The 24,920-nt window shown below is 39.1% G+C and overlaps 2 protein-coding genes across 3 annotated transcripts in view; one reads left to right on the forward strand and one right to left on the reverse strand.

Annotated features, from left to right (window-relative positions):
- The first annotated feature begins 129 nt into the window (after positions 1–129).
- Positions 130–2,314, forward strand: LOC128739561 (choline transporter-like protein 2). The gene is made up of 8 exons (XM_053835055.1): positions 130–141; positions 219–326; positions 451–570; positions 628–731; positions 787–909; positions 1,465–1,669; positions 1,734–2,111; positions 2,168–2,314. Exons 1-8 carry the CDS (start codon positions 130–132, stop codon positions 2,312–2,314), a joined length of 1,197 nt encoding a protein of 398 aa, XP_053691030.1.
- A 4,241-nt stretch (positions 2,315–6,555) lies between these two features.
- The window catches only part of LOC128741513 (SNF-related serine/threonine-protein kinase), an 89,975-nt gene continuing 71,610 nt past the window's right edge, over positions 6,556–24,920 (reverse strand). For both annotated transcript variants that reach the window (XM_053837384.1, XM_053837386.1), the window contains 3 exons: positions 11,918–12,032; positions 10,077–11,852; positions 6,556–10,006 (listed from right to left, as the gene is read on the reverse strand). In XM_053837384.1, the coding sequence (XP_053693359.1) occupies positions 9,590–10,006; positions 10,077–11,852; positions 11,918–12,032 (2,308 nt within the window). In that variant the 3' untranslated portion in view covers positions 6,556–9,589. The remainder of the gene's footprint in view (positions 10,007–10,076; positions 11,853–11,917; positions 12,033–24,920) is intronic.

A 24,920-nucleotide genomic window follows, 5' to 3' on the forward strand; every position in this document is an offset into this window, starting at 1 on the left:
GCTTACCTACTAGATTGAAAATTCAATCACGTATGTATTCTCATTTTCTAGAAGTTTGATATTATTCTATCTAGTAGACCACGTTTAAGGAGGAACATTATTTTTGTGATCTTAAACAAAATCAGCAAGATGCCACGAAGGGTAAGTTTCAGTGAAAATTGGTTTCGTTTATAGGTATTATTGTCATATTTAACAATGGTGTATAACCAAATTTTAAGAACTCTACAACCAGCCCAGATGACGTGGAAGCGGCCGTATACAGGAAACACCGAAAATGCACCGATGTTGCTGCTCTAGTCATTATGGCGCTTTATATGATTGGTTTGGTAGGTATTGAAAAAGATTGTAATGCTCCTAAACTTAATTTTAAAATGTACTGCAAAGCAATAATCCATAAGCAATACCTACTCCTGTAGTAACTTCTAAGGGCAACTAATCAAAATATCTTAGTTTAGTCTAGTTTTCCTGTGTCTAGCTAAATCCGATCCTTTCCGGATCATTAACGGGTACGACGACTGTGGAAATGTATGCGGACGGAGTAACAACCCAATCAACGGCCTTGCTTGTTCGGTAAACCCTTGTTGCGTATAGCAGCACAGAATCCACATTCTCAAAACGTATTTTCAGGGCCAAAATATGCTTGCATACAAATACTTACTACTGGAACGGGTTCCAAATTCGACAGAAACTACCAAAAGTTGTGTAGAAAAGTGTCCAACCAACTATGGATAGTAAGAAATCACACTAGAAATATTTTCTAATATAAATTGGTTGTTTTTTTGGCAGCAAACTAAACTACAACCGGTGCGTTCGCTTCCAACAGGAACGTCCCGTTTCAGATCAGGTGACACAGAACGTATTTGACGAAATCTGGCAGGATGTTTACAATTGTGGGGTGGAGTTGTTTTGGTTGTGCTTGCTATGCCTGTTTTTGTCGCTCCTGACACTAGCTCTACTATGGGGCGTTCCGGGATTAATGCTGTCATGGATGCTGATAGCGATTGTGGTGCTATGCTTAATTGCAACTGCTGCTCGATGGATAAGTTGGATGATGGAATCCGAAGCCCACAGCAAAAAGAGCTACTTAATCTATGCGATACTAACTACTGTGCTAAGCATAACCATTTTGTGCTTGTTTGGTTGCGTATGGAAAAAGACACCACTCGTAATCGAACTGTTAAAGGAAAGCGGCAATGCCATAAGGCGTACGCTTTTTTTGTTGGTTTGCCCAATGCTGGTACGTACGGTGCATTTTAATGTAGTCCAATAGAGTCCAAAATTAGCTTTTCCATTATAGACCACCATTGTACTGCTGATGACTTTTACTTTAGATATTTATTTTTTCCTGGTAATCGAGAGCTCCGGTAATCCAATAATGGTGGCAGGAAACAGAATCGTTTATGAGAAAAATCTTCTCGTACATACTACTCGTTGGTATAATATTATTGCTCTGATCTGGTTCAGTTACTTCCTAGTTGACGGTCAGCACATGGTCACTGCGGGAGCAATTTCCTCATGGTATTTCACCCGGAAAAAATCTGGATTGGGTAATGCAGAAGGTAGAAGTTTCCTGAAACTGCTCAAATATCATTTGGGTAGTGTGGCATTGGGATCCTTGATGTTCAGCGTGACGCTCCCCATCCGGTTTATCATAAAATCATTCGAGTTGGTAATTTCAATCATTAACGATGAGTTTTGTATATAGTACAACGTCAAAGTGCCGTTAATTCCAGATTTTGAATCAAATAAGCAATGGCCTCGCCGCCTATTGCTCAAACTTCTCCATTGGTTGCCGAATTTATTATGGTTGGTGTTTGGAACTGATTCAAAGAATTGCGTACGTTGTAGTAGCTTTGCAAGGCCTGCCGTTTTTCAAAGCCGGTAAGAGTGCCGTAATGATAATGATGGCTAGTGCGACGAACTTTGTTGTCGTTCATTCCGTGGCCAACATTATTTTCCTATTGCTAAAACTGTTTATAGTAGGATTAGTTGGATCAATTGGAGTGGAAATTCTACAGAAAAAGTGTGACCTATATCATCCTTACTTTTTGGCTGGAATTTTCGGTGTTGCAGTTGTTACGATTACACATTGCTTTATATCGGTGTACGAGGTAAGTTGAATGAATAGTTAAGATACGGATTCATGTTCAGCAGAATCTCATTGCAGATGACGAATACCACTGTTTTACTGTGTTTCTGCAAAGATATTAGGGAAAATAACGGCACCGATCGGCCATATTACATGTCCCGTAATTTGAGAAAATTTCTACCAAATGAACATAACGAAACATACCGGGCTCGTACCATTAGATGAACGAAATCGGGAGGTACTGATAAATTCAATATCTAAATAAATTTTAGATATAGTATACTGTAAAAAAATCTTGTTATGCATTACACTGCAAGGAGGACTATTTTCCAGTCGAATACTTTAAAAACATTCCAAGCGGAAATACCTGCCTCCTCCAAGGCGAAACGAGACCGCAACAAATCGTGATGCTCTTGGTTAGACGTACAAGGCGCACGCTTGTGCAATGTTTGTGGACTATAAATTGTTCATCCCAGTTTTGTTCTTATACCTATCGGTTCTCCCGACTAACCGGCCCGTATTTCTAACGGGGTGAACAATTGTTTAAGTCCAATAAAAATCTTCGGATGTTCTGTTACATAATCCAGCACTGGTAAATTTTGCCGATGTTTGTACTTTAAGACAGCGTCAGCGTGACGTCGAGATTATTCTAAAAGCTTCAGAAACAGAGCTATATCTTTTAACTTTCAGCAGTTCTGTCAATGAGCTCTCGACCAACGACCAACCAACTGATCGATTTCCATTATACAATGTGGAGGACAATCAACGAACGGAGAAAGGCGAAAGCCGGCATTGAGCGAGCGCGAATCAAATCGGCTAAGACAGCTTCCTGTCAACGATACGTCGAACTGGATTAGGCTGTTAAACGAGCTTGTAAGCGGGATAAGAGCCTGGACTAACTCTCCAGCCGAACAAGGGGAAACCGCCGTCGTCAATAACGGTGAAATCCGTTTATTGTACGATATTTCTCGCCACCTTAATAGCGGCAAGATTAATACAGAGATGTCGCTAAAGGACAGAGCTGGCCTGCTGACCGTACAGCACTTAAGCGATGGATTGAACATTTTTAACAACTCTTCCGCGTTTCAAATGGTAGAGACCAACAAAACCAGCAGCCTATGTTGCCTACAGTTCGTCGAATTAAACGCGTCAGCTCGGAGGCGCCATCACTTGATGAAATTAAAGCGACCATCAAGAGTATGAAATCCAATAGAGCGCCATGGATAGAATGTATTTCAACCGAAATGCTCAAGACTGACCCATCTTTGTGAGTCCAGAAAATGCATCAGCTTCGCAGCAATTTTCTTACGATGCAACTTTTCCGGTGGCCTGGATGCAGGGCAATTGGTTAAAGTCCCTAAAAAAAAGAGACCTAACTAAATGCGGTTTTATAGAGCCAAATGCTCTTCAATCACAAAAACTATTAAACCTTTCAAAACCCGACTTGAGCACATACACCGGTTTGATAACAGGACATTGTCCTTGTAAGTACCACCTGAAACTCATCGGTAAACTTAATGAAGCTCACCGTCGCTTTTGTAATCATGAAATTGAAAGCTCCGAACATTTGTTGTGCGACTCTGTTGCACTATATCATAAACGACGTAGATATCTTGATAAGGGGCTGACTCAGCCCTGCGATATTTGGAATGCTGCTCCTAATCAGGTGATAAATTTCATACGAAATGCATCACCTGATTGGGATAAATGCCGACAGTAGTTGAGGTGGCTCATCAAACTTTGATAGCTCACCGATACGACATGGCGTAAATTAAAAGAGGACACACCACAATAGATCAAAATAATGGTCGCGGTGGTAAGTCCCCAACACGGGGAAAAAATGCGGTAACCGGTGCGACATCACGTTGCTCTATATTACTCTCAAAGCATTCTGTAAGATAATCCTCAACCGGATCAGGAGAAGATCGACGCTACTCTCCGGCGGCAACAAGCTGGATTCCGTGCTAGCCCATCATGTGTAAACCGTATCACAACACCTCGCATTATATTGGAACAGATCAACGAATTCCAGGACTCTCTTCTGCTGATGTTCGATGACTTCGAAAAAGCGTTTGACCGACTCAACTACGAAAATATTTGGGGCGCACTTAGGCATAGACGAGTTCCAGATAAGATAGTCCTTCTCATAGAGGTTTAATACGAGGCGTCCTCTTGCAAGGTTTTGCACAACGGCGTCTTGTCCGACCCTATAAGGGTTACTGCTGGCATGAGACAGGGCTGCATTAGATATTAGTTAGAGCGAACTACAGTAGACCAAATCGAGGATTGCCTTGGAATCTTCTAACGATGGAGTAGGTAAATGATCTTGACCTAACCGACAACATTGTCTTGCTCGCACAGCGCCGAAGCGATATGCAGAGCAAGTTAGATGACTTCTCCGAGAGCTCCCAGGCAGCAGGTCTCACAGTCAATGTAGCAAAAACTCTGTCTATGGTAGTGAAAACTGACAATCCCACCAACTCCACAGTAGCGGAACAACAAGTTGAACAGGTGGAGACGGAGTTGAAGAACATGCATGTTATACCATCTCTTTGTCTCCAAGCTCGCCGTGTCTCGAAAGGTCTCGAGAATGTCCCCGTGATGCACCTGAATTCATCACTCAATCCAATGAGCTCTGATCAGTCGTGTCAGTTTGTCCGGAAAACTGTGTTCGAATCATAGTTCCATAGTATCTGCCATAGCTAGTCTTGCACACGTCTAGTTGCACGTTGTATTCTCAATATTTCTGTCAGACTGACGCAAGCTCCCATGAAACCTTGTGCCGGTGACAGTCGGCGTCCTTGCAGGTGGCGTTTACCAGCGTTATGCAGTGATATTTGCAGCAGTCGGACAAACAACCCGTTCCGTCAATTCCTCCGGTTTCTTCTCCTCCACCCAAATCTTGGAACTAACTCAGTGTAGAGCTCTTGCCAGCGTTTCTTGGGAATGTTCATAATAATCTACTGGTAAGCGGTCCTTACGGACGGGTTTGCTGGTTTTCAGCAACCCCATGTCTCGTTTAACTTCCTTGAGATCAGGTTCTGGGTTATTATTATCTTCCATGGACATTTCTAGGGTAACTTCCGTTTCGCTTTCTTCTGCAACTTCACCATTTACGTATTCATCGAAGAACTGCTTCCATTTGCTGATCATCTCGCGCTCGTTTGTGATTAGATTCCCTCCCTTGTCCCTATAAGTCAATACCAACTACGTTTTACGATTTATACAAGCAATAACCCTTTAAAACTTTAAGTCAATACCTATAAGTCAATACCAACTACGTTTTACGATTTATACAAGCAATAACCCTTTAAAACTTTAAGAGCACGCTACTTCAAAATTTGTCGAACTATTTTTTTTAAATTTAGCTCAAAGGGTTAGAGTGGATGCCTTATTTTCATTAGAACACCGTGCTGGAGTCTTTTGGAACGATTGGGGTAGATACTATCAGTGCTTTAATAAATCTATATCCAAAACTGCGTTAAGGCCGCATTAGCTCTTAGAGTATAATGAGTTTAAGTTATTCTGTTTTTAGTTTTCAATTCAAAGTAATCTTAGCTCTCTTGTACAAATTTCGCGCTATTTTTCCAACATGCTAGGGTTCATACTCGGCCAATTAAGCCCTTTTAAGTGAACAATTCCTATTTAAGATAAACTCTAGAAACTCGATGGGCTGATTCTAGTTAGTGAACTTCGGTCCAATATTTATCACCCTTATTCTTGTTTTCGTACGAATGATATTCGTTCGAAAGTTAAGCCGATTCGTATTCTTGTTTTCGTTCATATCAATTCGAACGTTCGAGCTGCGCTTCCTTTTGTTAATTCGAATATGAGAATAGTGCTTCCCGATTCGTTCGAAGCAAACTATTCGTACGAATGCAGGATAGGTGTATATCTTTTATGCGCTTTTAGCGTATTAGAAATGATATAGTTTATGAAAATAGGTTCACCTTGGATTACCTCAATTGGTAATTTCTACATTGTTTGACGAGAGTAATTTTAGGCGACACTAACCTCGATTGTTGATACTTCCTCATGCTGTGTGATGAGCGTTACTAATGGAACCTATTATGAAGTTCTGGATGATGTCCTTCCACTAGTTGACAAACTTTTGTATTAGGCCGACACTATTGTAATTTCGGGTTTTTTTTCATCACAACGATATCCCCTTCGATGAATTCTGTAACAGGAGAGCATTTAATATTTGCCCTGACTAACACAGTCGCTCGCTTGTTGAGTCTTGTATGTCATCATAATATAACTTACCCGATGATGTTTGAATACTATGTATTCGCCATTTGTGGACCCCTTATTGGACACCTGGACCTGTTTTTCAATTATAAACCTTCTGCGAAACAGGTAGGGCGCTGCTTTTACATGGAATTTTCGGAGCACACCTCAGCTAAGTGTCTAGCAAAAAAAAAAGTTTTCGATTAGTTTTCAACAGGTTAATAGTTTATCTCTCATGAATAAGTGTTTTCTTTTTCACCTTTGTTGTAGTTGTTGTAGTCACTGTATCTGGCATGGCTTGTCCATTTTGCAACTAAATTATGCGCATATTTTTTCTGTTTTTTGTTTTCGTAATGACTAATTATCCGTTGCAATTATTCCAAAGTACACCGAACAGTTGTCGTGTTTGTTTGTTTGTTTTTTTTTCTTTCTCCAATTGTAAGTGAATAATGGATACATGCTTTCGTATGTCTATTTTTTTGCTGATTTATTCGACAGCTCTGTTCAATTTCATCTATTGCGTACGTTGTTGCCACAAGGTTACCTATTGGACTTACTGTTGTTGTGTTTCTGAGTGAATGTGAGAGGATGGTGTTACTAATTTGCAAATTTGTTTCGAGCGTGTTTTCTATCGGTTGTGTTGTAGTTTCGTAATAAACGGGTATGTGTACGAGCGAAGTATATTTCGCCGATTGTGAAATGTGTTGTTTGCCATGTTGCATTCATTAATTCACGAAACGGTTGTTGGGGTAGTGGTTGGTGGTGGTTTATTTGAATTCTATTTTATGCAGTGCGGGTATTTGCTAATCCGTTACCTTACTGGATTATAGACTACATTCAACTACCCAATTAGAACATCTATTGTGTTGTGTAGCCTAGAACCTACGCATGCGTGTTACTTTTATGCCTTCTGTTGCTTGTTCTAAATAGACTTTGCATGTTTTAGTGGTGTGGTGTAGGTGTTTATAGAATGATTAGATTTTTAACGGTAGTACGAAGAAAAAAGTTCATTACGGATAGAGGACAGAGTAGTACTAGATAGATTTTGTTGTTTTCTCGCCAGATTTGGGTTTTTAATATACGGTTTCATGGAGCTGTTTGTTTTAGATTTAATGATTAGACGATAGTTTGAATGAAAGGAACACTTGTTAGGACTTGTGACTTACTCTCCTAAAGTAGGTTTAGAGAAGAATTTATACATGAACGTTCCATCCGGTTTTGTCGTATAAGTAGGATTGCGTTGTATGTAGGATGTTTGTGTTGACCCCTTTTGCATGATGATGGTCAAGAAATACATGAACAATTTCACTAGCATGTTTTTTGTTTGTATCTATTTTTCTTACACTGCAAATTCATATCAATGTGTAAATTCATCTTAAAAAGTAAAATGCGCGAAATATAAAGTTAAATATTGAACAAATGATTTTTTCTGCTTTTCCATTTAAATATATAACTTCTCGACAAGTCCAGCTTGTTTTTGGTAGTTCTTCCCTTGTTACTTTGTATTGTTAATTACATATTTCCAATTACTGTCAGTTTATCAATATCTTATGATTTACTAATCTATATATAGTTACCACCCCTAGTACAAACACACAGATTAATTCGAGTGCTTCGCTAATGTTTATCGGTTGTTTTTTTCTTTTGTTCTCTTTTGCATTAATTAAAAGCTGCAATGTTCAGGTGCCTGTGGTCGTATGAGTGCATATTTGTGGAGGAAGTCTACCGCCAGGAAACTTCAACTGTTAACGAGACACGAATTGGACTTAAATTTCGTGAAGTGGAATCAAATATTCAGTGCTAAGAGGATCACAATTTATCAGGCAGGATGGATATGCTAAAATTTCAGCACGTATTAATCGTATGTTATTCGATAAAATATTGACAGAACAAATACCTTTCAGCTAGAAAAAATTTAGAAGTTTATGTTAACTTTATCATGCAATGTTTATAATAACAAAGTTTATACTGCATTTATAAGGAATTAATCAATGGTTATTTATGCATTCTGAAATTAATTAGCTACATGTCGCTACATATATCAATCGGGAACCAAGATTTACTTTCTGTTTCCTAGCGAAAGATGATTCCTGTATGAGAAATTACGTTGAAGAAGATGCGTGTGTTTGCTTGCCAGCAGTGATAGTATCCTATATGTGCTTAAAATAGTACATTTTCTGCACCCAGTCGTAGTAACTTGTATTTTCATCTGTTGTGCCCTATTATAAGTTTGTCCTAAAAACGTTTACACCAGTTTAAGGTATTTATTTTGCTTTTTTTTAAATACATGAGTCTACATACAAATAAGAGGGGGGAAATCGGGGCGGTAAGGAATATTGGCAACATTTTCCTTTGTATTTATTTAAGTAATATCTAACTAAGATCTACTGCAAGAAGAAAAGCAAATCGGACACCGAATCGAAGAGATTTCCCAATCGCGTTTTACTTCATACTGCATTGTTTGGTTTTTCAGCAATCGCTTGTTCAGAGACCTGTGCACAGCACATACAAAGTAGGTAGAGTCTGAGACTTTTTCGATATTCAAAACATCACTAAATAGTGCCCTCAACAGTTCGATTACCTAAAAAATTGTTGTTTAACAATCATTACCGGACAGATTTGCTATTCGAATGAAATATAAAGTTATTAACCTATACTTGCATGCACACTATTAACACAAAAAGTAGTAAAAATTGTCACGATTATAAGATTTGCTCTCTTTAAATGTACACAAGAAACCTATAAGCTCATATAATTATTGCACGAAAATTCTCAATCCACCAACACGTTGCACGTGTTCAATTCCATTTCATTTGCTATATTTCACTCCGTACATTAGAACAAGGTGTGCTCTACATCGGTGTCTATCGGTGCGAATTTGGAGTGAAGCTAAAGAGGTGATGTTATGATTTGATTTCAGACGGCACGGGCCGTCCCATCTAGTACTTGATACCTACATATTCGAGATCTCTTTGGTGCACTTTAGCTGTATCCGGGATCACATCGGCCATAATAAGAAAATCTTACTTCACATGGAGGGAAATATTTAAGTCCTAAATAATGGCTTCCGCCTCGACAGCGGATGATTTGAATGACAGTTGTGAACTACACACATAAGGAACATTCAGTTCAGATCTAAACTAGTACCAAAATCAGGATGCGATAACCTGAACAGTAAATTGCTCCAAATTAACATATGATACTACATATTCGCTACTCAACGGCCGATTTCGTGTAATCTCGTTAGTCTTCACGCTCCGAAGACTACCACTACGCGGTCTTGATTGGCACTGATGGAGGTGTTCCGGTGGACGCTGCCGCTAGCCCGCAGGGACTGTTGGGACCAGCAGTAGCGCCGGCCATCATCAGCTCTGCCGGTGATACGGTGCCGTTGGTCATAGCACCACCACCCGACGACGGCATCGCGATAAAACTGTTGCCGTTGTGATTGATATCTCCGTCGCTACCGAGCAGCCGCGAGCCGGTCAGACAGTTTTTGATGAAACGATTTTTCTCATTGAAAATAGTCGAATGACGAGCGTTTGTGTTGGCCGAACCACGACCGCCACCGGAACCGTTTGGGTTTACATTTACCTTATCGCGCACAATCGAGCCGCATGACTGTGCCTTATAGAGCCGACCGCGCTGGAACAGCCCAGACAGGGGAACGTAGATTTTTTTGTGAACCTGTGGAGGGGAAAGTTTTGTAGATTTCATTTTGCAATAAAATGTTGAAAACGACTCAAATTTCACCTACCTGAAAGTACCTCCCAAGAATCTTTATTTTCTTCGTATTCTTGGTATTACTTTCGGTTCCATTCAGTGCCTTCGCCAGTTCGACCACGATTTCAATGTCGTCTCCGGCGGCTGCAGCAGCCGTCATTCCATTTTTCGAGTCCAGCGACGGAGCATCGACGCTCGGCGTCGAACTGTTCGACGAAGGTTGCTGCTGTTGTTGTTGTTGCTTTTTGAATGTGTGGAAAATTCGGGCACTGAAACCTCTCGGCTTCGTTGGATTTGTATTACCGCTAGTATTGCCGGTACATCCGGTGGTGGTGGGGGTGCTACTGGTTGTTGTTGTATTGCTATTGTTGCTAGGACTGTTCAAACAATCGATGCTGTTCACATCCAACGGAAGGTTATTGCTACAAATTTGATCAACCGAGACTTCAGCCGTGTTACGACTATCTGCAGTTCGACTGTGATTTTCACCGGAGTCGCTTGGCAGGGTTGATATGGCACCTATGGCTGCCGCAGCAGCCTGTGCAGCAGCCGAATGTGAAGTTTCTGACTCCTGAACTTCGGTAATTCGATTTAATGACTGACTTTCGCGAAGACGTGTCTCCACGGGTCTCCTTCGCCCTCGATGTCGTCTGAAGTCCACCTGTTGAGACGACTTCTGTCTGTTTCCACCATTGGTTCGTTTTTCCGACGGTGGTTGATTGCTGTTTCCGTTACTGGTGGTTGTACTGCCATCGGTGTTTGCAGTGCTCATAATAACTCGAACACAAGCACCCGTCGCCGCACCGGAAGGGGCTGCCGAGTTACCTGGATCTTGTGAATCGCTGGAATCGTCGTGAGAGTCTCTTCGTTGCGTTAGGGGCTTCACCGTAGTATCGACAATCTTATGAGCTCGCTTTTTTCTATTCTCCGAATCATCGTCCGACGCATCCGAACTACTGCACGACGCAGTTCGAGATTTGTTGAATTTGGTCCGCCGATGTGCATTGTTACCGTTACCACTGCCTTGGTTTTGAGTTCGAACATTGAACTGATTTCGAACTACCGGACGCGGAGTGGTTGTTGTACTATCGGAACTGCCAACATCGGTACCCTCTTCGAAAATTTCATTTAAACAATTTGTCGTGTTACTAAGAATAGTGTTTGCTCTAGTCGGCGAGGGCATCGTCTTATACTTAGGTATATTAGAAGCGGTAACAATGTTCAAACTTGGAATTGGAATAGTTATTGTCGAGCTATCCGTAAGGATTTTCGTATTCACCAGCTCAACGTCTTTTATGCTGGCAACACACTTGTCGAACGAACTAGCTCTAAAATTTCCATCACCTATTTTAGCTAAATTTGGTTTGAGAATGGAAGTCTTTTTGGAGTAATTCACGCCGGTACGCTTGATTTCCGGTGGTACCTTCCGCTGTAGTCCACCACCAGCAATTCCTAGCCTATCTTTGGTACTACTGTTTTCACTAGTTATCAACGTTACATTACCGATGCCTACGATTCCTCCCAGTAGAGCGGCGGAATTTTCCTTCGTCTCCAAGTGCTGCAGCTGCTGCTGCTGGTGCTGATGCTGCTGGTGTTCGTATTTTTCTATGGCCTCGGTTTGCTTTTTAGCCTCCAACTTCAACCGTTCCGATTCGGCAATACGATCCTGAACGGTAATGTTGATGCGACCCTCGGATCGCGATCCCCGGCGGTTCAGTGGCGCGGATAGCTCCTCGTGACCAGCACCAGTAACATCATCCTCGTCGTCTTCCTCCTCCTGTACAATGCTGCATTTCCGGTTGCGACCGACCTGAAACACAGTGAACACAGTTGGAGTGATGATATTCATCTGCTAGTGCATGAAAGTGGTCTCACCTGTCCCGTTTCGGTGCACGGTGTCCGAGGCACGCTGAGGTGCGTCCCAAGTTTCGATGGCAGAAAATTGTCCTCTTTCGAGTTTTCCTCCGAATCCTTCTTGAAAGCTTGCAGTCTGCAATGAGGGTGTATTTTCGAGGGGTTTTGTTGTAAAAGCACGTAATATTTTTTTTCATTTAATTTTATTGGACTACATATATGGTTTCATCTGGTTATATTAATACATGCATGTTTTTCTACTGTTTATTGTTACTCAAATGGTGCTGTTAATTGTTAATCAAATTTTTGTCACGCTTAATTATTCCATATGGCTACAGCTACATGAACAACCATAGCAGAACCCTAAACAAATGTAACAGATACTAAAGATCATCATATCCTCAAATTTGTTAAGTTCCTGCAAGAGAATTTTAATTTTCTTTATTGTTCTTAAAGGTGCAATCGTTAGACACGCACAACATGAACATTGTGAGATGAAAGACGAACATGTAAATGTTTTAGGAGGTTTATCTTTTAGTGGTTTGTATTTATACAATGAGAAAATACTGCAGCAATTAATGACGCATGAAATCAACAGAGATTCGCTACCGGAGTGTATATGATTTTCAATAGTAAATATAAAGTAAATAAAGTCAAATTATGCTGACCATCAAAGGCAAAACGTCGCCCAGTTAGCTTCGGGGGTACGATGCTGGCCTAACAAGCCAGTCGTCGTATGTTCGAATTTCGGCTGGGAGGTGCTGCTATAGAGTAGGATCGCTGCACTAGCCCCGTATGTGTCCTCTACTTTAATAACCGGCTGCGAAGTCTGAAGGGCCAAGTTCTCAACAGGACGTTTATACCCATGGCTTTGGTTTTGCAAAAGCAAAACGTTAGTTTTAGTTCACGAACATTTCGGTAATGCATTCGAAATTCTATGATGATCCACAGTATTAAAGGTAAAGTACGGATCGGTGGATGGATTATAGAAGCTTTCAGCGCGCTCTCACATATGACGACTGATAAATGCTACCGGCCCAGCGAGAGTAGAGCTAAGCTTCCGTTTGCGGTAAATGCGGTTCCTTAGACAAGTTTTGAGACACAGGGGTTCTTTGAAATAATAGTGGCCCTTATTTGTACAAAATTGCTGGAAATAGAATTATTCCTTGTGAAAAAACTGCACCATTGAAATCCCTTTAATTTTTTTTTCTTTTGATATCAAAAGATTGATTGTAGCTCAGCGTTATTTACAAAAATTGACATAGACTTTTTTTCAAAAAAAAATTACACTGTGCATTCCTTCTATCCATTCCTCCGGTACTTAATACTAAATACTAAATACTACTATCGCCATTGAGATGGCCATTGAATCAGTGTCTCCATCTATCGATCCGCTCGTGTCGTTCATGACCTGGTTTCCTCGTCCCGTAGAAACTGTGCTTATCATTATACCGAAATAGCTGTTCTGTTCTCCTTCGATCCTATGATCTTTACACTAGTGTGTGAGAAAACATTGAAATGTTAACGTTGGCAGAATCACAAGTGGTTATTGAGATGGCATCGGCGTAAGAGTAGATCCGCTAAATAAGGAGTCATTCAAGGAGAGTCACACGACCTAGCGGTGGTCAGGATGCGACAGAACACCGAAGACAGCTGACCTGATGAAGGCCAGGAATGTGTTGAATTTATTCAAAGCGCTGGTCGAAGGTTTGGATTCCCAATGCGGCATGCGAGGATGGCGGATGCTTCCATTTGATTTGTTAAAAACGATAAAAAAGTGTGACCTCCACGTCTTCAAGGTCCAGAAGGTACCGAACCGGAATGACAAACAAAACAGGATAGTCAAAAGCTGCACCAGAAAGCTGTACCGAGAATGGCTGAGAAAACCGAGTTGTGTCATGATGGATAACGAGACTCCGAGCGATTCGGCGTTTAAAACTGTTAACAGAGACTTTTTTGTTTTTCTTTTTCTTTGGGAATAGAAGCAAAAAACAGCAATATAAGCAGAACGCTCGCTGCCAATCGCATAGCAGCTTTCACATGCTTTCGTGTGCATTCGTATGCGTTCGTGTATTTTCGTGGAAAAAAGTGACTCGCTACCGCCAGGTTCGCTAGTGTCTGTAGAAAGTAGCATGTACGTATTTGGATTTCTACATCCACTTCTGTTCTGTAACATTATGATTGGCCAAATTTCCACAAAAAAGTTCTTGGTTTGACATCTGTCGGTGCAGCAGGATGAATTAACCGTACGTCACGACGGGTAAAGCTACCGGGAGGAGTGCTTCCAGAAGCGCCTGTGGCCCTTCCTGCGGTCTCATGGAGGCGAGGCGCTGCTTTGGCCGTATTTGGCCTTAGGTGTTGGGAAATAATCTGAATCTAAAGAAACAGTGGATAAAAGTAACCACCATGGCAAAAAACTTTGAGTGGTGTTAATGGTGCAGGCACTATGGAGAGGATTGGATAAAGCAATAAAGCAGCAACCTAACCATAATGTCACAGAACAGAAGTGGAAGTTAAAATCAAAACTCGTTACTCTAACCTTTTACAGATACTAGCGAACCTGGCGGTGGAAAGTGGCTTTTTACACGGAAAATTTACTATACTGTTTTCCAACTTTAGACTAGCTGAGCCAAAGCAAAGTTGCCAGAACAATTCTATGGAATTCCTGTACGGAAATGGCAAAAAGGTGTTAATAATCTTTATGCTCACGCGACCAAACCAACAAAAACTCAATCATGCATGTATCAATTTAGTTATATAGAAGTGAAGAATTTTCTAGGAATCTCAAAAACAGTGCATTGGCAACAATAATTTACATTCGTCTAACTAAGATGATGCCGCTACAAAAGTTAAGTTTGCTGCTGCGGAAATATCGTATTAATCGTTCTTTTACACGCACACTAGCATAAAAGTGATCCAGTGATCCAGATGTGTTGGCTTCACCTATTTTGTTCGAAAACGTCAAAGTTGCCAGGTGAACAATAATAAAAATCAAAATCTATACCTGCGCGACTTTTGATTTTACTCCTGTTTTATACGTTACACTGGTTACGCATATCGTTGGAAGTTTAGCATAGAGATTGCCGACAAGAATATTACGCACACATCGCCGCGTATACGTATACGCGATGTGTTTGCATCTGTTTTTTTTCGTTGCAAAGTATTTCCCGATGCACACAAACCACCAATACAGTAGCACATCAACAATTCTTATATCGCAAATTGCATTAAAAATGCGAGATGCAAAAATATTTTAAACAGTTTGCAAGTAAAATTCCAGCGGCGAGTTGTCAAATATTTATGTCAACTATTGCTAGTGTCAATCCCAATAAATTGGCATATGTAATTGACAGCTCGTTGCGGGGATTTTACTTGTAATATGTCTGCAAGTTTCTTGCATGTCACGTTTTTGATGCAATTTGCAATATAAGATTTGTTTAAGATCACAAGCCGCATATTGATTTCGATTCTCGTCTCGATGATACATTTTGAAAATTCATAACACTTTTCTTTCTGGCATCCTTGCCAACTCGTCTAAATGCTCCAGTCTCGTTACTAGGGACTGGTGAGGCTGTCAAATTCTACATATTGTCCGTATAGCATTTATCAGTTTTGGTTTTGCTCCCACTTACTGGTTGGAAGTATTAAACAGGAAGCAATTAAACACTGTATTTTTATTACAATTTTACTATTATTAGCTGTTGTCTCCGTTATGAAATTCAACTAGTCGAACCAACTGAATCTGTCAGTTCGCTCAGTCAAACCAAGACAAAAACAAAAGTTGGGTATTTTAATCCCCCTGTGTCTCGTCTAATCTGCCTGGACAGTGGGTAAAGTGATGAAATATGTAGTTATGAATTCTTTTTTTACGATATTCCTAATTTAAAAAGTTTTTGTATAGTTGTCTTCTGTAAGTTATTTCAATTTATTGCTTCTTATAAATTCAAATAATTTACTCCCGTTGTACAATGCATGTCGTGAGATTCCCCAATTAATTTGTATTATCGGTCCATCCAAATTTTGAGCTTGCTCTTTTTCATTCATTTTCAATCCGAACTTCGTTTTCTTTGCTTCGCTTGAAAGGTATGACCCAAAACTGACACCAAAGGTAAATTTCGGAGTATTTTGTCGACTAATGGCCGCTTCAGCGTCGGCTCCGGAACATCAACCACCTGTCTCCGGGGACATTTTTGTATTTTGAGATAATTCATTTTGCGGCACATCAAATCCCGATACTTGGGCAGACAGACAGACTTCGCAGGCGGTTATTAGAGTACAGGATAATTACGGGGCTAGTGCAACGATCCTACTGACTCTATAGCAGCACCTCCCAGCCGTAATTCGAATATACGACGGCTTGCTTGTTAGGTTAGCATCTTACCCCGAAGCTGACTGGGTGGATTATGATTCAGCACATATGGGGTTATTCGGGACAAAAGTGTGATATACCTTAGAAGCTATGATACACGATATGCCTTCAACACATAAGATGGTTTTTATTCCAATGGTAATGGTTGCTTCTAAAACTAAAACTTCTAAGTTTTCAGTGCCATGCGATTTTGTTTCAAACCGCCCCAATATAACCAGAACTACCCCGTTAACCGGTTCATTATAAGTTAAATAGCTTATATATTCTAAAATCATCAATTGAACCCAAACCCGGTTACTGAAGTGGCTATTTGGTTCCAAAATGTCTCCATTGCACTTCCATCAATGCACTATGGTCCAGAAAGCCAAATTAGGTGGAAAAAATTGTTTACTCAGTAGTCGTTGATTTTAGACTATTTACGTCTTAGCAACAAAATCTTGACTTAGGATGGCGCTTTTTTTGGTATGAGCTATTTTAGGGTGACCCTTAAATTAACCAAGATCCAGAAATTATCTTCAAAACGAAACAACATAGAGCGATATTCACTGCAGCAATTTCATAGCTTGAAATATTTTGAGTAATATTGTAGAAGACAAAATCCTTCTATCTCGAACCGTTTCCATATTAGGGCGATTTTCCTGAGTCAAGTTAGGGTGACCCTGCTATTTTGCGATTTTTCTCCATAACTTTTTTATTTTGCATTTCTCGCAAAACACTTCTTCAGATGACTTTTGAAGCTCAATAAGACGCAACTTTTGGTGAAAAAAGAAATTCGCTATCTATTTTACTTCTACACTTATATTAAATTTTATGATAAAAATAGGCCGTTTTCAAATGTTAGTATCTCAGAAAGGTGCAAGCAGAATTAAAATCGGTTGATTGCGTTTGAAAGATCGTGATTTTTTGTGCATAATATCAAAAAATTGGAGAGTGGATTTTTTTCTATCTCAAATAAATCAACTTTGAATATGTGTGGTTTTAACATATTTAAGTATATAAAAGTAAACGAGTTGCGCCATAACTCCGGAAGGCCTTGACTGTTCTTGATTAAACTTAGCGTACATGTTTCTTGACGTAAGTAAATCAGTACAGGGGGTTGACAAAAGCGGGGTGGTCGCTGAAAATGGGAGCGGGAGGTACAAATAAGTAAAAGTGGCTGTAATTATATTGCATTTAAACCGTTATAAGTTGTGTGAGTGGTCCAAATCTAAAAGAGAATGTATAAACTTAACCTCATGTTTGTTGACTTGAACTTTATAATGAGGTTAGACATTAAAAACGGTAGACTTTCCAATAAACAGAGGGAATGGTAGACAAAGTAATGAAATCATATGTGTTTCATAGTATCATGGAGTGGAACTACCGAATAAGAAGTTTAAATAGTTTTCTACCCGCGACGGGGATTTCCGTGATTCCCACCTCCCCTTTCATCAGAGGCCACCATTCTTTTGTCTTTCAGCCACTTGTACATTTGTTTTCGTTAAGGTTAAAAATCACAGGCGAGCGTGTGTGAAAAGCATAGCATCCAAAGCGTACTCCACTGACGCAAGCCTACGCCAAACAACTGCTGGCACTGTGTGCATACATTCTGCGTTCGTTCGTTTTTTATTTGTTAACGGAGACTTTAAATCATTAGATTCATTCGTCTCCGATATACATTCTGCTACCTGCACACTCGCGAGTGTACAGCCTCATATTAACTTTCTACACATCCCGCCCGCGAATACAAAGCTCACGAGCTGTACATAGGTCGTGAGCACGAGTGGCACACTAGGATGTATGGATGCGGATTTTACTTTTCTTCTTCATTTTACACCCTCGCTTACACAGGCGGGTAAGTGTGCGGGCCAATGCGAGCGATGATAGGTATCAACTACTGGGTTGCAATGACGAGCGTAAGCAACGACCGTAGCTGATAACTAAATAGCAAAGCATTGCAAAGCCTAGGTGCTACATTCCGTTATCGAAACTTGACCTTCTGTTTTTTTATACGACAGACTTTGCAGCCAGCTGTTAGAGTGCAGGACAATTGCAGGGCCAGTTGCTACGATCCTGTTGACTCTAACAGCCTCTCCTAGTCGGAATTCGAACATATGACGGCTGGCTTATTAGACCAGCATCATACCTCGAGGCCAATTGGGAGGTGATAACTAAATACACTATGGCAAAAACTTGTCGCAGTGCATGAGAATATCAGCAAAGAAATCCGAAAGAAACGATCATGCATATGTGTTCGTTAGAAGTCATGACGCGAATGCGGTCTTCACAACACTACGTTTCAGTTTGCAAATTCTCATAATACAAAAAACAAAGCTTTTTTCCTCATTTAGCCATATCTACCGCTTTCCTTGATTAGCTCTTCTCGGTCAGCGGCCCTTTTGTCTACAGCAACGCGTACGTCTCTCCGAAGATAATGAAAGAGACATAAAGTCTTCCTTATATTGTTCTACTTCCGTAGTTGTGACCCTCCCATCTTTTCACACGCTCTTCATCTTATCTCCCAGCCACTTGTACAACTTCTAACAGACCAAATGCAAGATATTATGATTATTATTATTCTATATTTGAGAGGTTTTCAGCCTGTGGCTGGTTCGCCCCTTAATGCAAGATGATCGCAGCCACTTTTACTTATTTGTACCTCCCGCTCCCATTTTCAGCGACCACCCCGCTTTTGTCAACCCCCTGTACTGATTTACTTATGTCAAGAAACATGTACGCTAAGTTTAATCAAGAACAGTCAAGGCCTTCCGGAGTTATGGCGCAACTCGTTTACTTTTATATACTTAAATATGTTAAAACCACACATATTCAAAGTTGATTTATTTGAGATAGAAAAAAATCCACTCTCCAATTTTTTGATATTATGCACAAAAAATCACGATCTTTCAAACGCAATCAACCGATTTTAATTCTGCTTGCACCTTTCTGAGATACTAACATTTGAAAACGGCCTATTTTTATCATAAAATTTAATATAAGTGTAGAAGTAAAATAGATAGCGAATTTCTTTTTTCACCAAAAGTTGCGTCTTATTGAGCTTCAAAAGTCATCTGAAGAAGTGTTTTGCGAGAAATGCAAAATAAAAAAGTTATGGAGAAAAATCGCAAAATAGCAGGGTCACCCTAACTTGACTCAGGAAAATCGCCCTAATATGGAAACGGTTCGAGATAGAAGGATTTTGTCTTCTACAATATTACTCAAAATATTTCAAGCTATGAAATTGCTGCAGTGAATATCGCTCTATGTTGTTTCGTTTTGAAGATAATTTCTGGATCTTGGTTAATTTAAGGGTCACCCTAAAATAGCTCATGCCAAAAAAAGCGCCATCCTAAATCAAGATTATGTTTCTAAGACGTAAATAGTCTAAAATCAACGACTACTGAGTAAACAATTTTTTCCACCTAATTTGGCTTTCTGGACCACAGTGCAATGTCTTTTGATCAAAGCGATATGATTTGATGTGCCTCATGATGCATTATCCCAAAAGCCAAAGAATTCCCCTGAACCAGGTACCGGATGTTCTGGATCCGATAGTGATGTGATCATTTGCTTTCAAAATGTCTTTATTATACTTTCAATAGTCTCATTTTACCAAGATGATGTGATTTGATGTGCCGTAAGATGAATTATCCTAAAATTTAAACAATGTGTCGCGAATCAGGTACCAGATGTTTTTCCGGTGAAGTGGCCATGTTGGTCCAAAATATCTCCATTACTTCTATTAGTCTTATTTCATCAAGCTGATGTGATTCGAAGTTTGCGGTACATCAATTGATGCTTGCGGCAATGAATTATTTCAAAATACAAAACGAAATTCGAATTAAAATGAGAATGAGAGCAATCTCAAATCTTTTTTCTAATGCATTAGGAAGGTTAAGAGGTTATACTATACACAGTTGAGAGGACTAAACCTTTTAACTGATTAAAGTGGAAATTTGTATACATGTTACGGTAACAGACCAAAAAGAAAGAAAAATAATTTTACTCTTCGATTAATCTCTAGAAAATATTGCCAGAAAACTTGTATTAAATCAACAAATCGAAAATGTAACTTGTTTAAAAGCTTCAAGTGGATCGGTGTAGGTTTTTTCTAGAAATCATGCTCATCGACTTTAAAAACACAGTTTTGAGAAATTCGCTTTCGCGATTTGCGCTCTGACACGTAACAATCAGCCAAAAAAGTATTCGGACAGCAGCGCACAATTTTTTCTCTTGATAATATTGTTCAGTATTTTTGCAAAGAATGGCAACGCATTTTTTAAACAATGTTTACCTGAAACATATTTAGATGCATAGCAACAATCCATATAGTTTAAATTTCCCAAAAATGCAGTTAAAAAGTATTTAGATAGTTAACTACTAGTTGAAATAAATATTTTTTCTCGCTTAATTGCTATTTTGTAGGACCATCTACATTCTTGAAAACCTGTTCCAATCTGTTTGGGATAAAATTAACGTATTTCCAAATATTCCTGTGTGGATTGCTGGCCATTTTTTACAAGACTTCGATTTAAGTGATTTTGACTAAAAATCAAATAATTTCTTATTTTAGTTTTGAAATGATCTCAAGAGATGTTCAAACGGGTTCAAAGCTGGACTAAGTGCTGATGTTTTGATAATGCTAGGACAATTGTATTTATGATACCGACCGCGTACAATGTATATTTAGATTGTTTAAATTCATCATCCCGGTACAATATGAATGTTCCACACAACTATAAGTTTACTTTAATATGTTATCACAGAACAGAAGCGGAAGTAGAAATCCAAATACGTACATGCTACAGATTTCTACAGATATTAGCGAACCTGGCGGTAGCGAGTCACTTTTTCCACGAAAACTCACGAACGTATACGAATGCACACAAAAGCATGTGAAAGCTGCTAAGCGATTGGCAGCGAGCGTTCTGCTTATATTGCTGTTATTCGCTTCTATACGAAAACATTCCCAAAGAAAAATAAAAACAAAAAAGACTTTTACCGTTTTTGTTTTTGCTTAGGTCCAATCTAGGTTCGCTCTAGTTCCAATCGAACGGCTATCAAAACGTTTGTTTTTTCACTCAGGTTGAACTTAGTTTCGCTCTGGGTTGCACTTTTTAGACGACGGGTTCACACTGAGTTTTTTCACAGTTTGAACCTCGAAATAAGCAATACACTGACAACCCGAAAACGTTTGTTTATGCTCGCGAAAATGTTTGTTTATTTAGTGGTCGGTTGGAATAAGCCCAGGTTAAAAAACAAAAACCCTATTTGTTACCAGTTTTGATCGCCGAATCGTTCGGACTTCTACTTCTGTTCTGTGATGTTATTCTTGTTGACTTATTCGGTGAGAAAAAGTTTATTTCAGTTTCGCTTAAGGTTGTTCAGATAGTTGTTCGAATTTACACTTAGTTCTATCCAACAATAAATAAACTTGTTACCTCAGAGCTTTCCATAAAATTTATTGCGGTCGAAACCATTGAATCTAAATTGGTTTGTGTATGTGACATAAAATTGGTTTGTGTATGTGACGCCTATGCTTGTATATGCATATGTACATGCGTGCATACATATATACGTAAACATAATGACAAATATATTTTGTTCTTGCCAAACTGAGCCGAATGACAGTCGCCAATATGGCTCGAAGAAGCTGATGTATATATAAATGCATATCCAGCTTTTTACATGCCATAATGGCGGACGGCGTTCGTAATATTTGGATAGCATTTTTGACATTTCCTAAATACATGGCACGTTTTCTTTCCGCACGTCCCGTTAGTTTTAACGTGAACGTGCGCAAAGAAAACGTGCGATATAATTACGAAATGTCAAAAATACTGTCCAAATATTACAAACACACTAACACAGATTATACAGTTCACCAATACGGCTCGTAAAAAGCTGGATAAAATTATTGAAAAATATTCTTCTTTACGGAATAAATGCTCACTTATGTTAAACAAATAATATTTCATTCAGATTTTCAGGTTTATATACCCACGAGCGATAGGATGCTTCTTGAAAAGTGCTATCCAAAATAACAGCATACTCTGTGAAAAAAATATCAATCAATCCTGCATAGAACAATACTAACGTGACTAGTAGGCCCTATTGTGATAATAGATACGATATTTTGATAAAATCATGCATTTTCCATTTTGGACTTATGGCCAACATTTTGCATCAAATACTCCTATGTGCGAAGTAAAGCTGAAATATTTAGATGAGTTGAGGAATTTCATTTAGACGAGATTTTGAATGACAAGTGCACTCAAAACAAAAAGTAGTCAAAGTTCTTACTTATTGGTAGAGTTTTAGACCAGAGCGTAGATGCCAGGTTTTGCTCGAACGATTGTTCGAACTTCCACTTCTGTTCTGTGATAATGTTATAGTTTATCTCCTGCAAGTTTGAAGAAAATCTGATTTAAAATTAATTTTGTAGCGAGCGTTTAGTGTGTCTCACTTTTTTCAAGTGCCATTTTTAGTGGTGGGATTGGTACTAGCAGAATTATACTTGCCGAGAAAAATAACTCCCAAGTAGCAATGTGAGTTTTATTGCACAGGGTAGGGTAGGTATTATAAAATAGCTTATTGGCTTATTGAAACTTGGGTTGGCTTATTGCGACTTGACTTTTGGTCAAGTTACAACATAATCAATAATAATTAATCAGGGTCGGTTGGTACGAGATGTCCCCGTTTCTTCTTCCCATGTTGGATCAGAAATGTATTTAGGTATGAACTATTTAGTATGAACTATTCCATTTATTATTGTGAACTGGCGATGGACGTTTCAGAATCAGAGTAGATGGACGTTTTAGAACCAATATATTTTTAATGTGAAGTTATACAACGAGTACATTACAACTTCGACTATGTTCGCAAAAAAAGTGATTTAAATTTAAAGCTTCTCGAACGTATTTGTGTAGGTTTATCTTTTAAGTTGCCGAGTTTTTTAATGGAAAACTACACTGCCCATACTCGCATATGGGTCTCATATCGATTTTCACCGTTTTTGAGTTAAGTGAATAATTAGTCTTTATTTTTAGTATACATTTTATAAACATATTGAAATTGACCTATTTATTTCTACAAAATATACAAAAATACCAAAGCCATGTGGTCCCATATTGAAAGTAACCGCACGACAATCCCATAATTTGAGATTTTCATAACTTTGCTAATTTACATCCAATTTAAATGGCGCCGGTGGCATTTAAATCGTACGTTAACCTAGTTTTGATATACTAAAATATTTGGCCATAAAACGATAAGAGTTCCTGGTAATTGGCAATTCCGGAAAGGTGTCCGGTGTAAGGCGAGGAACCGCTTGTGTAGAAAAGATATCGGTAATGTGGTTATCAATAGTCTTGAAATTGAAAATCTGGGTCCTTTTATCATATTTGAAAGAAAATTAGTCATTCAAAATCGAATATACCATTTTAGAATAGCCTCTCTTAGGACAATGGATGACCCGTTCTGAACCTTAGACAATATTTATTCAGGTTCCAGAGATATGAAAGTTACGATTGTTCAAAAAATCTTAATTTAATACCATTTACTGTGGATCAGCAGTGCTACCATCCACCGTGACACACACAACGGCCATAGTATAAAAGCAAAATCATTTTGTTTAACTTAAAAATTTGTATTGTTCGCTTGGGGTTTGCTAACTTTGCAAGTTTCATATTCATATTGTTAGACCACGGACGTAAATATCGGATCAGAACTGACTACGCATGGCTATAATCATGCAACATCCACAACAACAAACCAAGGAATGATTTATAGTTTCGTTTTTCTTTTTCGTACACAAATGATTATTTCTAAAGAACAAAGCAAACTGTTTTGTTATACATAAGTGAAATAATCACAGTTAAAGTATAGCAATACAGTATTTTTAACCGACTATCTTCCCAACTGACCTTTGCGAACGCAAGGGAAAACTGGTCATGGACATACACTCAAGCCTTTTTTTACACGGTTTATTTGTACGATTTTTGAATTAACGCGTTTTTTTATGACGATTTTTGAATTAACACGGTTTGTTTTATGACGATTTTTGAATTACGCGGTATTTTTTTACAACATTTTTCGAATCAAGGCGGTTTTTTTAAAACGGTTTTATTTCACACGGCACGTATCCCCCGTGTATAAAAAGACTTGAGTGTATTCTAAATACTTTATTTATGTTTGCTGAAATCATAAACCGTCGAAGCTTTGTTAGTTTTGTAAGCAACACTTTTTGCAGCAGTCAGCAATTTTGCAGTAAACTTAAAAACTAACCTTACCCAAACAATCTAATCTAATCAGAAAAAGAAAACCTGCCAACGCTGGATGAGTCCGCGTTGGTCCTTGACGAATCGTAGACAAACGATAAACAGAAAAGGGACGATAGCCTGCTGCCAGCGTTTTTTCCACGATCGCCGCACCGGATGAAAATCGTAAAACAGGCTCGCGTTGCTTGCACGATGTATGCGAGCATAAGCAACGATAGCTCTCGCATTGATTATCGCTTGCATGTTTATTTCGGGACCCGGTTATCATGTTTACTTAGGAATGCATTTTCCCAAGATATATTACTTTTATGACTCAGTCCCTCATCGGTGGGTAAATATAGCAGAAGAAACGGAGAAGATATGAGTGGAATTTCTCAAAAATGCAAACTCAACAGGA

Source organism: Sabethes cyaneus, chromosome 3 (genome assembly GCF_943734655.1).
Source record: "Sabethes cyaneus chromosome 3, idSabCyanKW18_F2, whole genome shotgun sequence".
Classification (NCBI taxonomy): domain Eukaryota; kingdom Metazoa; phylum Arthropoda; class Insecta; order Diptera; family Culicidae; genus Sabethes; species Sabethes cyaneus.

Coding starts and splice junctions, on each gene's coding strand:
- LOC128739561 (XM_053835055.1), top strand. Junction 327..450: donor CGCTTTATATGATTGGTTTG/GTAGGTATTGAA, acceptor AAAATATCTTAG/TTTAGTCTAGTTTTCCTGTG. Junction 910..1,464: donor TGTGGGGTGGAGTTGTTTTG/GTTGTGCTTGCT, acceptor GATCTGGTTCAG/TTACTTCCTAGTTGACGGTC.